A 17,523-nucleotide genomic window follows, 5' to 3' on the forward strand; every position below is an offset into this window, starting at 1 on the left:
TGGCCCTCACACGTCTTCGGACCGGGCACTGTCCTCACACACATATCTTTTTATTACGGCAGGAGGATCCACCGTTTTGTGATGCTTGTGGTGTGCACATCTCTGTCCGGTACATTTTAACAGACTGCATTTTATACCGTGATGCACGGGCAGAAGCACAAGTTGCTGGGGATCTGCCTTCTGTTTTAGCTAATGATGAGACGTGTGTGTCTAGGGTTTTTAAGTTTTGTGATGTGTCTGGACTCTGGCCTAAAATTTTAGGCTGGAGGTTTTAGTGTATTGCAGAGTGGCTGACTCCTCCCCTTTTTCCTTGCGGTGTGAGTACATGTTTTTCAACGATTGTTACCCACGTTTTCTGTTCCATTTTATATTCCTGTTCTGGGATTTTTCTTGACACCCATCTCACTAAGTTACTGAACGGGCGCTGAAGACCTTGCTGTCGTGTGCCCAAAACCCCTCTACTACTACTACTACTACTACTACTACTACTACAGAGTGGTGCTTCTGCCCAAGATCAAAGCAGGCTATGAAATTATCACAGTCCGGCTGTACTTTCCAAATCCCTTCGCTGCTATCATTGTCATCATTCCAACCACACTAGAATGTCTTGTCGGCACGCAGCCAAATGTGTAACCTGTGGTAGGGATGCGCACAAGGGCGATTGTCCACCTCTTTCTCACCGCTATAGTGTTACAGGCCCTTTGCTGTTCCTTATCTATATAAACGATTTGGGAGATAATCTGGGTAGTCGTCTTAGGTTGTTTTCAGATGACACTGTCATTTATCGACTAATAAAGTCATCAGAAGATCAAAACAAATTGCAAAACAATTTATAAAAAATATCTGAATGGTGCGAAAATTGGTAGTTGATCCTAAATAATGAAAAGTGTGAGGTCATCCACATGAGTGGTAAAAGGAATTCGTTAAACTTTGGTTACACCATAAATCAATCAAATCTTAAGGCCATATTTTCAACTGAATACCTAGGAATTACAATTACGAACAACTTGAATTGGAATGAACACATGCAAAATGTTGTGGGGAAGGCTAACCAAAGACTGCGTTTTATTGACAGGTCACTTAGAAAACATAACAGATCTGCTAAAGAGACTGCCTACACTACGCTTGTCTGTCCTCTTTCAGAATACTGCTGTGCTGTGTGGGATCCTTACCAGATAGGACTGATGAAGTACATCGATAAATTTCAAAGAAGGGCAGCACGTTTTGTATTATCGTGAAATATGGGAGAGAATGTCACTGAACTGATACAGGATTTGGGCTGGACACAATTAAAATAGTTGTTTTTCATTGTGACATGATCTTCTCACGAAATTCCAGTCACCAGCTTTCTCCTCCGAATGCGAAAATAATTTGTTGACACTGACCTACATAGGGAGAAACGATCACCATGATAAAATAAGGGAAATCAGAGCTCATACAGAAAGATATAGGTGTTCATTCTTTTCGTGCGCTATACAAGATTGGGATAATAGAGAATTGTGAAGGTAGTTCAATGAACCCTCCGCCAGGCACTTAAATTTAATTTGCAGAGTATCCATGTAGATGCAGATGTATCAATTACAATGGCAGCCATGCTGCCTCCTCTTGGGATTGTCCCATGTATGTTGAGCGGGCTGTCCGAGAGATCCGGGTAAAGGAAAAAGTGCCTTACCAGTTGCTTGCAAGTTACTGGCTAGTCTCAAACACTGCTTTCTCCTGTCTGGCACCAATAGTTCTGTTCTTGTTACCCCTTGCTTCATGAAGGACATGGCCACGCAGACATGTGATGCCCAATTCAACTCTGACTTTGTGAAATAGCCCAGTGTCAAGGTAGCATCGCCATCCCCCTGTCCAGCTGTGCAACAACCCATCAAACTCTAGCCTCAAGGGGCGAAGCCACCAGCTACACAACTGGTAGGCCAGAAAGGACAGTCCCCCCTGGGGGTCCACAACTCATTTATGCGTAGTGACCACGGGACCCTGAGCTAATGTGGCCCTCCTTTCTTTTCGGGCTGCATACCTTCCTTTTGCGCATCCTTCACTATCCCCCATCTTGCCCCCCCCCCTCCCCTCACCTCTTTCTCTTTCCTTCCCTTTCTCCCCCTCTGGGAGTATGTTTTGTTCCTACGCCCGGAGACGCTCGAAAATGTAACACATTCTCTGCTTTCTCTTCTTGCATGTCTTTATCCTTCCTTTGTCCTTCTCTTTTCCTTACCTTTTCTATTTACCCTTTTCTCCGCTGTGGCATTTGAGACCTCTCTTCTTTCCTTTCCCTTTCTTTGTTTTTCCCTTTCTCTTTCTTCCTCTCTGTGCGTGTCTGAAGGCCGACCCACACTTTTTCATGCGTAGCCGGTGACGGGGGTAACGTGGAATTCCCCGCCGCGGGTAGACAGGTAGGGCACGTACATACCTCCTGGTAACGGTCAGGCCCAGGGAGGGATGATTACCCGAGCTGATACCTTCTGAAAGTGTTGATTGGTCCCTCCGTCCGTTTCTCGGAAGGTGTGACCTGAGGTGTGAACAATCACCGAAGGCGGGAGTGCCCTCAGAGAGGGCCCCCAGAAGGGAGGAGCACGCCATCGGAGATGCCGGTAATCGTGGGGGATTCTTCCGCAATGGTGTCCTCATCTTCCACTATGTCTGCTCACAAGTGTAAGTTCACTGAGTCTCAGCCACAGATAGTTCTTACATCATTGCCACAGTTCCTTGTTGTTTCTCGGTCCAACGAAAGTCACGACTTCTCCACGGTCAACCCTTTCATTATTCAGAAAGGCGTCGACGCAATTGCAGGTCCTGTAAAGTCGAAAGTTCGAAACTCGAGTATGGATGCTTTGTTAAAGTGTCTGCACATCCATCCCTCTTACACCATCTCAACACCATCCACCATTGTGGCATATGTTTGGCACCTTTTACCCGAGCCCTATTAAGAGTCTGTATGCTGAAGCTGCTGAAATACCACTGTCCTACCACCATGACTTTCTACTCAGGAGGTATGCATGCCGTTTGTTTGCTGTGTATGACCACCCATCCTATGTCTCCTTCTTTGATGATTCCATCACCAGCATGTGGCACGTCCCTCTTCTGTGTTACCTCCTGGAGTCTGCTTTTAGCACTTGCTATGGTGCCTTAACTTCGCACTACCTGCTACTTTCCTGGTGGGTGTGAACCCTTCACCACCTTGGCTTTTTGAAGTGGCCCATATTAACCTTGGCCTTTATTCGCTTTCTAAGGACACTACTCCAGCCTCGCTCTACTGCTTTCAGTTTCATGACCTTCGCATGGAACTTCACGATTGTACCTTTGTGTACACAGATGACTCTGTCTGACTGTGGGGTTGGGTGTGCCTTCGTCATTGGCACCTGTGTCTTTTAATATCAGCTTCTGACATACTGCTCAATATTTACAGTCAAGCTCTTCGCACTGTATGAGGTCACGGAGTACATCCGTACTTTTCAGTTGTGTCCTCTGCTCACTCACTCAGTATCCTTCAAAGTTATGTGCATTTTATACCACCCATCCCTTAGTGCAACAGGTCCAGGAAAACTATCACTTGCTCACTCTGGGTGGAGCCAGCAATATGTTTCTACGGGTTCCTGGTCATGTCGGTATGCCAGGAAGCAAGACTACTGACACTGCTACCAAGGCCGCTGTCATCATACCTCGGCCTGCAAGTTCCTGTATTCCCTCTGATGATCTGTGTTACTGTCTCTCAGGAGGAGGTGCCCCTTTGGCATAGTCAATGGTCCTCTCTTCTTGGTAATAAGCTCTGGCTTATTAAGCCTCTCCCAGCAGCTTTATGACCTCCTCTCAGCCCTCTCACCAGGGGGAGGTCATTTTAACTAGACTGCATATTGGGCACTGCCTTTTTAGCCATTGCCATTTCATAAGTGGTGCTACCCCACCTCTTTGTACACATTGCACCCAAGTTTAAACTGTCTGCCACTTCCTGATGGAATGCCCATTTTTTAACTATTTACACTCCCACTTGGGTTTGTCACCTGAGTTATTGGCCGTTTTTACAATGACGCGTGGGTTGTCAACCACGGTTTGCTTTTTATCCACCAAAGCAATATGGTGAAGGCCATTTAATTTTTAGTTCTGGACCTCCGTTTCTGTATGGAGTTGTTTTTAACCTGTTTTCCACATGCTTGTTTTTAGCTGTCTTCTATTGGGTCAGTTGGGACTGACATATAGTAACTTTTTAACTCCTCTCTGTCTTCATGTTCTATTTTTATGACTTGGGTGCATATGGCCCCAGTTGTTTTTTGTGCCCTGAAGCAAAACAAACTGAACTGTATGGTCATTGATGATGTAATCGAGGAACTGAATTTCTGATGCTTTGAACACAAAGTTCGGTGGGTTGCTTAGTAAGGTGTGTGAACGGTTGTATGTGAAGATTTGCCATAAGTGATCCATATGTTCAGTTTGAGCTGGTCATCACCAGAACATAAAAAATAGTAGTAGTAGTAGTAGTAGTAGTAGTATTTGTCTGTGGACATGTCATAGTATTACAGATAGTCATTCATATATACAGGCACTTACGTACTTGTGTGCCTAGTTTAATAAGGCTAGGGCGTGGCCTTACAGTAGGAACCATCACAGCATTTGCCTCGGGCATGGATGTGTGTAATGTCCTTGGGTTAGTTAGGTTTAAGTAGTTCTAAGTTCTAGGGGACTGATGACCTCAGATGTTAAGTCCCACAGTGCTCAGAGCCATTTGAACCATTTTTGATAATTAGACACTTCCCAAGTATTTAGGAATATGCGATCTGTTGGCAGATAATTACTGCAGATGTAGTGGCTTTTTGTAGTTGGTTGGTGGATATTTTATCAGTGTCATTAAGATCTCTTCCAGTTGCTCCCAATGTGCAGAGAACCACTTTCACTACTTTATCCCAGAATCATTGTAGGGCAGTGCAAACTTCAAATCATCATATCTGCCAAGTTTTTAAAGTTGTTTGTCATTGTTTCTGTTAATGGTCATTGATGATGATGATGATGATGATGATGATGATGATGATGATGACACTCTTGTTACAGTTTTTAATGAATGCCTGCTGTTTGTTATCCAAGTAATTTTTCACTGTACTGCTAGACAGATACATTTTAGTTACTTATATGAATAAGTTTTGGTTATGTCTTTAACCTCATTGTGCACATTGTTATATAATTTTATTCCTTGGTGAAAAATGTTTGCTGTTTTATGTTCCATCTTTCTTGGTAAACAATGGGTCTGTATTGACCTATGGGCATGGAGATAGTTGTTTGTGCAGTAATAATCAAGGTTATTTTTTGTGAGTTTGTAGATGTACAAATGTTGTTGTTGTTGTTGTTGTTGTTGTTGTTGTTGTCTTCAGTCCTGAGACTGGTTTGATGCAGCTCTCCATGCTACTCTATCCTGTGCAAGCTGCTTCATCTCCCAGTACCTACTGCAACCTACATCCTTCCGAATCTGCTTAGTGTACTCATCTCTCGGTCTCCCTCTACGATTTTTACCCTCCACGCTGCCCTCCAATGCTAAATTTGTGATCCCTTGATGCCTCAAAACATGTCCTACCAACCGATCCCTTCTTCTAGTCAAGTTGTGCCACAAACTTCTCTTCTCCCCAATCCTATTCAATACCTCCTCATTAGTTACGTGATCTATCCACCTTATCTTCAGTATTCTTCTGTAGCACCACATTTCGAAAGCTTCTATTCTCTTCTTGTCCAAACTAGTTATCGTCCATGTTTCACTTCCATACATGGCTACACTCCAAACAAATACTTTCAAGAACGACTTCCAGATACATAAATCTATATTCGATGTTAACAAATTTCTCTTCAGAAACGCTTTCCTTGCCATTGCCAGTCTACATTTTATATCCTCTCTACTTCGACCATCATCAGTTATTTTACTTCCTAAATAGCAAAACTCCTTTACTACTTTAAGTGTCTCATTTCCTAATCTAATTCCCTCAGCATCACCCGATTTAATTTGACTACATTCCATTATCCTCGTTTTGCTTTTGTTAATGTTCATCTTATATCCTCCTTTCAAGACACTGTCCATTCCGTTCAACTGCTCTTCCAAGTCCTTTGCCGTCTCTGACAGAATTACAATGTCATCGGCGAACCTCAAAGTTTTTACTTCGTCTCCATGAATTTTAATACCTACTCCAAATTTTTCTTTTGTTTCCTTTACTGCTTGCTCAATATACAGATTGAATAACATCGGGGAGAGGCTACAACCCTGTCTCACTCCTTTCCCAACCACTGCTTCCCTTTCATGCCCCTCGACTCTTATTACTGCCATCTGGTTTCTGTACAAATTATAAATAGCCTTTCGCTCCCTGTATTTTACCCCTGCCACCTTTAGAATTTGAAAAAGAGTATTCCAGTCAACATTGTCAAAAGCTTTCTCTAAGTCTACAAATGCTAGAAACGTAGGTTTGCCTTTTCTTAATCTTTCTTCTAAGATAAGTCGTAAGGTTAGTATTGCCTCACGTGTTTCAACATTTCGACGGAATCCAAACTCATCCTCCCCGAGGTCTGCATCTACCAGTTTTTCCATTCGTCTGTAAAGAATTCGCGTTAGTATTTTGCAGCCGTGGCTTATTAAACTGATAGTTCGGTAATTTTCACATCTGTCAGCACCTGCTTTCTTTGGGATTGGAATTATTATATTCTTCTTGAAGTCTGAGGGTATTTCGCCTGTCTCATACATCTTGCTCACCAGCTGGTAGAGTTTTGTCAGGACTGGCTCTCCCAAGGCCGTCAGTAGTTCTAATGGAATGTTGTCTACTCCGGGGGCCTTGTTTCGATTCGGGTCTTTCAGTGCTCTGTCAAACTCTTCACGCAGTATCGTATCTCCCATTTCTTCTTCATCTACATCCTCTTCCATTTCCATAATATTGTCCTCAAGTACATCGCCCTTGTATTAGCCTTCTATATACTCCTACCACCTTTCTGCCTTCCCTTCTTTGCTTAGAACTGGGCTGCCATCTGAGCTCTTGATATTCATACACGTGGTTCTCTTCTCTCCAAAGGTCTTTTTAATTTTCCTGTAGGCAGTATCTATCTTACCCCTAGTGAGATAAGCTTCTACATCCTTACATTTGTCCTCTAGCCATCCCTGCTTAGCCATTTTGCACTTCCTGTCGATCTCATTTTTGAGACGTTTGTATTCCTTTTTGCCTGCTTCATTTACTGCATTTTTATATTTTCTCCTTTCATCAATTAAATTCAATATTTCTTCTGTTACCCAAGGATTTCTAGCAGCCCTCGTCTTTGTACCTACTTTATCCTCTGCTGCCTTCACTACTGCATCCCTCAGAGCTACCCATTCTTCTTCTACTGTATTTCTTTCCCCTATTCCTGTCAATTGTTCCCTTATGCTCTCTCTGAAACTCCGTACAACCTCTGGTTCTTTCAGTTTATCCAGGTCCCATCTCCTTAATTTCTCACATTTTTGCAGTTTCTTCAGTTTTAATCTACAGGTCATAACCAATAGATTGTGGTCAGAGTCCACATCTGTCCCTGGAAATGTCTTACAACTTAAAACCTGGTTCCTAAATCTCTGTCTTACCATTATATAATCTATCTGATACCTTTTAGTATCTCCAGGGTTCTTCCACGTATACAACCTTCTTTCATGATTCTTAAACCAAGTGTTAGCTATGATTAAGTTGTGCTCTGTGCAAAATTCTACTAGGCGGCTTCCTCTTTCATTTCTTAGCCCCAATCCATATTCACCTACTATGTTTCCTTCTCTCCCTTTTCCTACACTCGAATTCCAGTCACCCATTACTATTAAATTTTTGTTTCCCTTCACTATCTGAATAATTTCTTTTATTTCATCGTACATTTCTTCAATTTCTTCATCATCTGCAGAGCTAGTTGGCATATAAACTTGTACTACTGTAGTAGGTGTGGGCTTCGTATCTATCTTGGCCACAATAATGCGTTCACTATGCTGTTTGTTGTAGCTTACCCGCATTCCTATTTTCCTATTCATTATTAAACCTACTCCTGCATTACCCCTATTTGATTTTGTGTTTATAACCCTGTAGTCACCTGACCAGAAGTCTTGTTCCTCCTGCCACCGAACTTCACTATATCTAACTTTAACCTATCCATTTCCCTTTTTAAATTTTCTAACCTACCTGCCCGATTAAGGGATCTGACATTCCACGCTCCGATCCGCAGAATGCCAGTTTTCTTTCTCCTGATAACGACATCCTCCTGAGTAGTCCCCGCCCGGAGATCCGAATGGGGGACTATTTTACCTCCGGAATATTTTACCGAAGAGGATGCCATCATCATTTAATCATACAGTAAAGCTGCATGTCCTCGGGAAAAATTACGGCTGTAGTTTCCCTTTGCTTTCAGCTGTTCGCAGTACCAGCACAGCAAGGCCGTTTTGGTTAATGTTGCAAGGCCAGATCAGTCAATCATCCAGACTGTTGCCCCTGCAACTACTGAAAAGGCTGCTGCCCCTCTTCAGGAACCACACGTTTGTCTGGCCTCTCAACAGATACCCCTCCGTTGTGGTTGCACCTACGGTACGGCCATCTGTATCGCTGAGGCACGCAAGCCTCCCCACCAACGGCAAGGTCCATGGTTCATGGGGGGAGGGATGTACAAATGGTGTAGTAAAATCCTCCATGTTTTGAACAGCCTTTACAGTGAACCCCTTCAGTATTTTTGCTTACTTTTCTTATGGCCCTGGTCTGTGTACATTTGGTCCCATAACTGGAAGATGCTGGCTGTTACTCTAATGACACCACTCGTAGGGCATAAGATACTGAACTCATTGTTTGCAAGAATCTGTATGTGTTCACACAACTTCAACTGAGAATCGTCAGTTTCTAGAATTTGTTTACTACTTTGTCTATAGATCTACCACTACATTTGTCATGTTTCTCCCTTCAAATTTAGATCTGTGGCATCTGTTACCTGTATGTTCACTGTATTGCGTATTTATGAGATTTAAAGTTTTTTTAGTGTTTTTAGTTACATTTTTTGCAAGGAATTTTGTTTGGTCAGTGACTATAACAACATTGTCAGCTGCAGAGCAATGTCCACATGACTAACACTATTGGAAAAGGCACTGACATATCAGGAACAGTATTGGTCCTTACCCTGAGAAAACTATATATGTATTTTGATTATGTTAGGTGTTCCAGTAAAAGCTTAGCATTATTTGACGTTTCTGTCATTCCTTCTCTGGGTACTGTATCTGCGAAGTATGTTCAGAAACAGCCAGTGGATGTGTCACTTATCTCAAATGTTTCTATGTGTTGTAGTAGAATCTTATGCTCAGTTGTATCAAAAGCTTTAAAATGCTCTGAGAATATGTTCGTGACATATTTATTGTGCCAAGAGAATTGGTACAATTTTTGTACCTCTGTAACTTTGGAACCTGAACTTAGAAGGATGTATTTATTCAAGTAGGCTAAATCATTAATCATTCTTCAACAAATTAATCTTATAGAGAAGTATGACCACAGGGATATGGGCCTTTAGTCTGTCTCTTCTGGATTACCCTCATGTAGCAGACACATCTTTTGCCTGGTTTAAATACTCCCAAAATTTTGCAATGTTTTTATTCTTTACATTGTACATTATTTTGTCATTATATGACTTTTTGCACCTTCCTAAACATCTTTTGGAACTTATGATAGGTGTAGTAGCAGTAAATATTGTACGTGGTTTCATTGCTGGAAGGTCTTTACAGCATTGCATAATCCAAAATGCACCCTACTGATCTCAAATAAGCCAAATGAAACACAAGTCACAGTCCTAGGTATTTCTTCTGGAGCAGTGGACATTTGATAGAAAGAAGGTACCACATCTGTTGTTGAAGATTTACTTGCTGTGGATTCTGAGTGAGAAATCTTAATAAATGGGACCGTGCACCATTTAGAAATTGTTCTGGTGTGTAGTTGGTGATACTTATTACATGAAACAATGTGGACAGAGAAGGTGCAGCTTCTGGCAGATGGACAACAGATGCCATGGGTGAGCCTCAATCAAAATTTGTGCTTCACCTCCAACAGTTACTTGGTTGGTGGGACCAGGTGTGAACTAATGGGTCTACTATTGTTGGAGCATTTTGCTTTGCTGAATGGTGATGGGGTCTGGCAGCAGAGGTGCTAAGAGAAATGTGGATACTATTAAAGGCATCTTAGATAATCAAAATCACCATTGATCAAGCGTATGGCAGTGTTGTCTAAAAGGTGTAGACATGCCCATGGTTAGCCAACTTGGTGGTTTCATGAAGGATGTCTGGTAACAACCCATGGCAAGATAAGATTTGCTCCAGGGGTGTGTTATAATGTGCCTGCCTCTGTGAGTCACCACACACTTATGGTGAAAACTGAAGCTTAGTAGAGTACAGGGCAATATGACTTGATTGTAGAACTGTTGCCAGCAAAGAGGCAACAGTAATCAATGTAGGTAGTCGCGAAGGTGGAAATGCCAATACTGCTATTGTCTTCTCTAGAAGCTGTAATTTTATTTAATATTCTTTGACAAACAATAGATGGTTGCCATCTGCGAAGCCAGTTGGCATCATTACCAACTTCCTGGCACATTTCCCATCTCATACAGGATGACATTATTTCTCTTCTGAAACAGATCAGTAGTCGTGTGAGACTAGACTAACAAAAGATTCTGTATTGTTGGTCAGGCAATTGATAGGAATGCCTCGTAAGTTTCTGGTTTCAGCATGTGTTTTCCAAGATGTCATTGTATTTTACTCAATTCTTCATGTAAATTTGGTGCAGTTCATGTTGGTTTCTTAAATGAAGATGGCAAAACATTATTACTGTCAGTTACAGTATGTTGATAATACTGTAGCATACAAAAAACAGGTGCACTGTTTTAGTTTTGGTAAAAGGGTGGGTAGGTGACTGTAGATGGCACTGTAGATTACAAAGTGTTTTTTTACTGACTCTTGATGTTTGACGCCAATGTTATAGGTTTTATACTTCCCAAATTTAGGTCCACTTCAGCAATGGGATTTCTTCATGATGCTTCACAATGCCCTGGACCTTAAGCCTGGCATTGTAGAAATTGTGCAGTTGGATAATTCTTTGCCTAAGGGACTAATTTTGCATCCGGATATGCCTGCAACTAGCATTGTGACTAACATAATCCACAACCTTACAAGTGCCTTGTGCTACAGCCTCTTGCCATTCTGTCTGTACTGCATAGTAAATCAAATGGGTTGAAAGTTCCCTGGGAAAGAGTTTCCTTACATGACCATCAACATGATGTTACAGACAGAGAATCATTGGGCTTCACATGGATTCTTTCTGCTAGTAACTATGTTACCTCGTCCACTGCTATTTTTAACACTGTCAGATTAAAAGGGCCCTTCACTGGGTGGACTGCTGCAGAGCCCCATAGCTTGCCACTTATTCTTCTTTAGAAATTGGTAGGATGTCTGGCATTCAATACTGTGTTGTCTACCAGCACCTTCACTGCCATCATCCACTTTGAACACTTATTAATGACAAACTGTGAATATCTCATTAGTGTCACATTTTTCATTATACTTGATCTGAACTTCGGGTAATCAGTCAACAGAATGATTTATATGCATATTAAGCATCTGTTAGATACCTTTTTGTTATATGTCATGGTCTCATCACTATCATGTAAGTGTACTCTTTCTGCTACTAGATGGATTTGAATATTATAACTGTGCATTGCATACAGTAGTTTTGCTGCAATGCTCTTCATTCATTGTATGCGTTGCTGTATAGCTGACTTGAAAAGAAAGTGTAATACACCTCGGAATGTAAAATATGTGATGCAAACAGAGCGAGGTAGCTCATTCTGGAGAACAGTAATTCAAAGCCCCATTGACCATCCAGTTTGCAATTTTCCATTGTTTCCTTAAATCAATTAAGGCAAATGCTAGGATGGTTTCTGTGGAAAGGACACAGCCAGTTTCTTTCTCAAATCTGAGTTTCCGCAGAGTTTCTAATAATCTCACTCAATATTCCATGTATTTTCATATGATCTCCTTCAACTTGACAAAATACTCAGAACAATATATCCTTTTATCTGTGATTATTTTCTGTAAATTATGAGATGCATTATGGGAGGAAGTCCAAATAGTTTTTTTTTTTCTGAAAACAGGTTTTAAATTTTATAAAGGCTGTTTCTTTGCTCTCGCCAAATTCTCTTTATGCAACAGAGTATTGTCGAGGAAGTGTTAGCATAATTTCATAAGCAGCATCTCATAGGGGAAAAAAATTGTTCTGGATGCTCTTTAACTGAGATCATTTCAATTAGTCCATCAACCATTTTATTTCTGCCACATTACAGATAGTGATCAACTTGTAATTCTGTATGCAAGAGAACTTGACTGCTCTACTGTTCCCATTTAAGAGAACAATGGTTCAAATCCCCATCCAGCCAACCAGATTTAGGTTTTGTGTGATTCTTCACATCACTTGAGGCAAATGCCTGTAAGTTCCTTTTACAAGGGCACAGCCAACTTCTTTCCCCATCCTTTCGAGGTTGTGTTCTGCCAATAATGACCTCATTGGCGAGCAGATGTTAAACTCTAATCTTCCTTCTTACCATGGAGTACAAGACCCTGGACCGGTTGACTTACCAAGAGGTTAAATGTAAATTCGAACGATTACACCCCATTTGGTTGACATCCACATACGCTGCAGCTACATTACCATCATCATCACAAGTACCAGTTGTACCACACTCTGTGCCACAAACAGCGGGCACTCCGGGCCTCCGGAATGCATCCGCCCCTTGATGGTAGGGGGAAAATCTCCTTCCATAACTCCCAGAGTACCTATTTTGGCAGTAAGGCCCCTCCAAAAGCAGGGGTCACCGGCCCCTCCCCCCAGCTGGAGAAGCAAGAGCCTCCTCTGGCTCCTCTTGTGTGGAAGCCAAGGTCTCCACTAATGCTACAGCGAACACTCGCCAGTGGCTAAAGGAGCCAAAAGCTGCTGGAGTCTTCCTCCGAGCCTGAAGTTACTTTGGAGAAGCCCTCCAGCAAGCCCTAAAGAGAAGCGAGAGGGCAAGCAAACAAAGAACTCTGCTAAGAAAAAGTACCCTCTTGTGACCCCAACACCACCATTCCCTACAAATTCTGCACCTGCGGGTGAGATGGAGATCTCGGCGACCCCCGAGGAGCTGGATCTCACTGATGCCTCATCCACAGTAGGAATGTATACAAATACTCAATCGGTGGCAGCAGGTGACCCTGAGGTGTAACGTACCTTCTTGCATGCTTCATGGCTTCGTAGCCTCGTGGTAATGTTGTTCTCCAGTGGAATTGCTGTGTTTTTTTTCCCACCATCTGGCTGAGTTACGGCAACTGTTAAGCTTCACACCTGCTTTCTACATTGCCCTCCAGGAAACCTGGTTCCTGCCAATGCAGACCCCTGCCTTCCATGGCTATAGGGGATATTACAAGAACTTAGTGACTAGAATTGAGTGTCAGATGGAGTTTGTGTCTATGTCCTGAACTCAGTATACAGTAAACCTATGTTCCTTCAAACCAATCTTGAAGCTGTGGCTGTCAGGATAAGGACGACACAGGAAATAACTGTCCGTAACATATATCTTCCTCCAGATGGTGCAGTACCCCTGAACACATTGGCCGCACTGATTCATCAACTCCCTAAACCATTTTCTTCTTTTGGAAGGTTTTAAAGCCCAAACCCCCTTGTGGGATGGCATCGTGCTTACTGGCCAATGTAGAGACGTCGAAACTTTCTTGTCTCAACTTGACCTCTGCCCCCTTAATACTGGGGCCCCCACACATTCCGGTGTGGCTCATGGCACTTACTCAGCCAGTGATTTATCCCTCTGCAGCCCAGGACTTCTCCCATCTGTCCACTGGAGAGCCCACGATGACTTGTGTGGTATTGACCACTTTCCAGTCTTCCTGTCACCCCCCATATTCCATTCCCCTGGAGGTCTACAAAGAAGGGCTTTAAAAAAGGCAGACTGGGAAGCTTACACATCTGCTGTCGCCATTGAATCTTCCCCACAAGGTACCATCAATGTGGTGGTTGATCAGGTCATAAGAACGATCATTTCTGTGGGGGAAAACACAATCCCTTGTTCTTTAGGGTGCCCCTTGCAAAAATCAGTACCTTGGTGGTCACCAGAAATCATTGAGGCCATTAAAGAGTGTTGGTGAGCTCTACAGCAACATAAGCGGCATCCTTCCCTAGCACCTAATAACTTTTAAACGGCCCCCTGCCCGCATTCGCCAGCTTATAAAAAGACGGAAACAGGAGTGCTGGGAGAGAGAGAGTCTTGACCATTGGGTGACATACATCACCTTCCAAGTCTGAATGAAGATCAGACATGTTTTTGGGTACCAGACCCCAACAGCTGTTACTACCATCACCATCCTTTGGTGGCGACCATCCAGGAGTCCATCTGTGTGCTGAAACGGTCCAGTTGTTCCGTAGCGTTTGTGTCGACCCCAGGCCACATCAGAATCCCAATAAATGAACTTGCCAACAGGCTGGCCAAACAGGCTACACGGAAACCACTTCTGGAGATCAGCATCCCTGTAAATGACTTGCGATGATTATTATGGCGCAAGGTTTTTCAGCTTTGTGAGACGGAATGGCATAATCTCAGTACGCACAACAAACTGCATGCTATTAAGTAGTTTACGAACGTGTGGAAGATCTCCATGTGGGCCTCTCACAGGGACTCTGTGGTTCTCTGCCAGTTCCGCATTGGCCATACGTGGATGATACATGGCTACCTTCTCCATCATGAGGACCCACCTCGATGTCACTGTGTCTCACATATGACTGTCGTCCACATCTTGCTTGATTGCCCATTTTTAGCCACTCTGTGGCAGAGTTTTAACCTTCTTAACAACATGCTTTCAGTGTTGGGCAACAATGCCTCAACAGCAGATTTAGATTTATGTTTTATTTGTGAGGGTTTTTTTTTTATTGTACCATCTAAGGGTGGACATTTAGCCTTCTCTGCGGCCGCCACCGCCCTCCATTTTAACTCTGTCGCACTTTCTTTGCAATTGTTTGTTCTGGTGGCCGTCTTTTCCCTACATGTGTTCATCCTGCCTTGTCTTTTTGGGGTGGACATTTTAATGTGTTACAGAGTGGCTGGGTCACCCTCTTTTTGTTGTTGTGATCAGCCAGCCCAGACCATCTTCTCTATGGTTTTAATACCCACTTCTCCTTTTTCTTGTGGTGTATGTTTCCTCTGTTTTTCATTCATTCCATTTGTTTTCTTTTTAGGTGCAGTGTTGGATGTTTATGTACCTTGAGCCTAACTTGTGTCAGGGAACAGGGACTGATGACCCCGTAGTTTGGTCCCTTTATACCCCAAACCAACCAACCATCATCACTCAATGGACTGTTCACAATTTATAGTTCGTACATCTTGCTTTATAGGAATGAAGTCATTTGATCAGATGGCTGCACACTATTACCTTCAGGTCTTTAGGGTGCTCGTCAAACTGTTCCAGTCCAATTTGGAAACAGTGACTAGGGACACAGTGTTGCTAAAGGTGCAGGTAACCTTCTGGGTGCTGTAGGTGCACATCTCCACCACATGCCTAAATGATGTCATGTTAGTAATCAGGATTCATTACCTCATGTTTTCCTGAGTGCTCTTACCCTGGCATGTGCATATACCAATCTGTACTGCCTCCTCACTCCAGGTAATCTTTTTCGATCATCTGTGTGTTCCGTATTCTTGTTAATTTTTATTGCTCATCCTGCACTTTACTATCATGCTGATGGTCAGTGTCGGTCATATGGCATGTGGAGTACATCCATTTACCAGCCTACAAAAATGCTGTCTCTTACAGTCAGCAGCTGTGTATTATATTTTGGGGCAACTACACTTCTGAGTGTAGTTGCCATCTAGAGGTTCCTAATTTGCACTAGGAAGCTGCATAACAGTTTTAGCAGCATAAAATACACATGCTGTACACTATTATAATGCATGAGCAACTGGACATTCATTTAGTGCTAATTTATTTTGTGTAATTTGTGTGGTTACAATTTGTTGGTTGTGATTGTAGTATAATATTTTCAGAGTGCTACATTTTATAGAGTCATGTAATTTGCTTTGTTTCAGAAATCACAACCAAATGGGCCAGCAACAGTTTTGAATGAAGAGCCAATCGAAAGTAAACAAAAATCAGAATTGGGTAAAACTGTTAAAGTGCCAAAGCAACCAAAAGACAATAAGGCAGAGTCAGAAAAATTGTTGAAAGCAGAAAGACAGGCAAAGTCAAACAAAAGTGAACCTTCTCTGAAAGAAAATGTTAATAGGATAACCATCAAGGAACAGAAGCTCATTCAGAAAGAGAGGGAAAATGAAACAGAGAATTTGCAGAAATTAAAGGAAAAAGAGACAAACAAAATTGTAGCTAAGAATGACAGTAATATAACAGCAAAGAAGGTAACTAATAAGGGAAAAGAAAATAAAGTCGAAGAGATAAAAAACAAGAAGAATGAAAAAAATCTTGCCAAACTGAAAAAATCTGTGGAAAAACCATTGGATTTTGATGAAGGTAATAATTTAGTTAAAAGTATTCACTGAATCCCTAAGTTTGTGCTATCTCACTATTCCTATTACAGATCGATAGAGGCAATCACTACCAAAAAACCACCTTTTTTAGAAATTGTATCATCACCTACAATATTATTGAAATCTGAAAAAGTAAGGGCTTATAGAATGCAACTGTTCAGCTCAGTTGCCTCTTGTATTTTGTGTAAAATGCCCCTCTTCACATGCTGATAGAGGTTTGATTCTTTTGTGGATATATGTGTGGTGAGCACAGAGCTCTACGTTCTAAGCTGAAGCAAGTTTAAGTTCCCTTTTGGATCTGATCTCCATTTGTCTAAAATTTATTTATTTATTTATTTATTTATTTATTTATTTATTTATTTATTTATTTTTTTTTTTTCCCCCCCCTGCAGTGGGATCAGTTGGCAAAGCACACCTAGATAGTACCAACTTACCTAATAACACCTAATAACTAAACACACAGAAGTGCTGTTAGAACCTATGCTGTATCCAGTCAGTTGTGGTGGTTCATCTTGTACCATCTCACTGAAGTTCCCCCAAAACGCAGCATATAACTTGTAATTGAAAGCTGTTAATTCCCCATGCACACTTAGGAGTAGACGCCTGTCTCCAGAGGGTGCCAGAACTCTTGGAAATGGCTATCGTGGCAGATGACCTTTGCTGCAGTTATGTGGTGACTCTGGGGAGAACCCTTTGTGAAACAGATGGCATCAGAACAGATGTTTTGCAAATGAAATGACTCAAATTGGCCTAAAACAATGGCTGTAATGACTCACTTGTCTCAGTGAATAGAAAAATATTCTTTAATGAAGGAATGTGTTCCCACTCCTGACCACGCCAAAGGGTGAGCAACAAGCACAGTAAAATAGTTCACAGACTCACTCAATACCTAAAATGTACTAGAACTCGTGGGGATGCCTTTGTAGCAACAACACCATTACTTTCTCAAATATATTAAGGATAAAT

At 42.1% G+C, this 17,523-nt stretch overlaps 1 protein-coding gene across 1 annotated transcript in view; it reads left to right on the plus strand.

Annotated features, from left to right (window-relative positions):
• LOC126356186 (cylicin-1-like) overlaps positions 1-17,523 on the plus strand; it is a 71,431-nt gene that overhangs the window by 18,854 nt on the left and 35,054 nt on the right. The window contains exon 2 of the mRNA XM_050006964.1: positions 16,102-16,540. Coding sequence (XP_049862921.1) covers positions 16,102-16,540 — 439 coding nt within the window. The remainder of the gene's footprint in view (positions 1-16,101; positions 16,541-17,523) is intronic.

The sequence above is a fragment of the Schistocerca gregaria genome, chromosome 3 (assembly GCF_023897955.1).
Source record: "Schistocerca gregaria isolate iqSchGreg1 chromosome 3, iqSchGreg1.2, whole genome shotgun sequence".
NCBI lineage: Eukaryota > Metazoa > Arthropoda > Insecta > Orthoptera > Acrididae > Schistocerca > Schistocerca gregaria.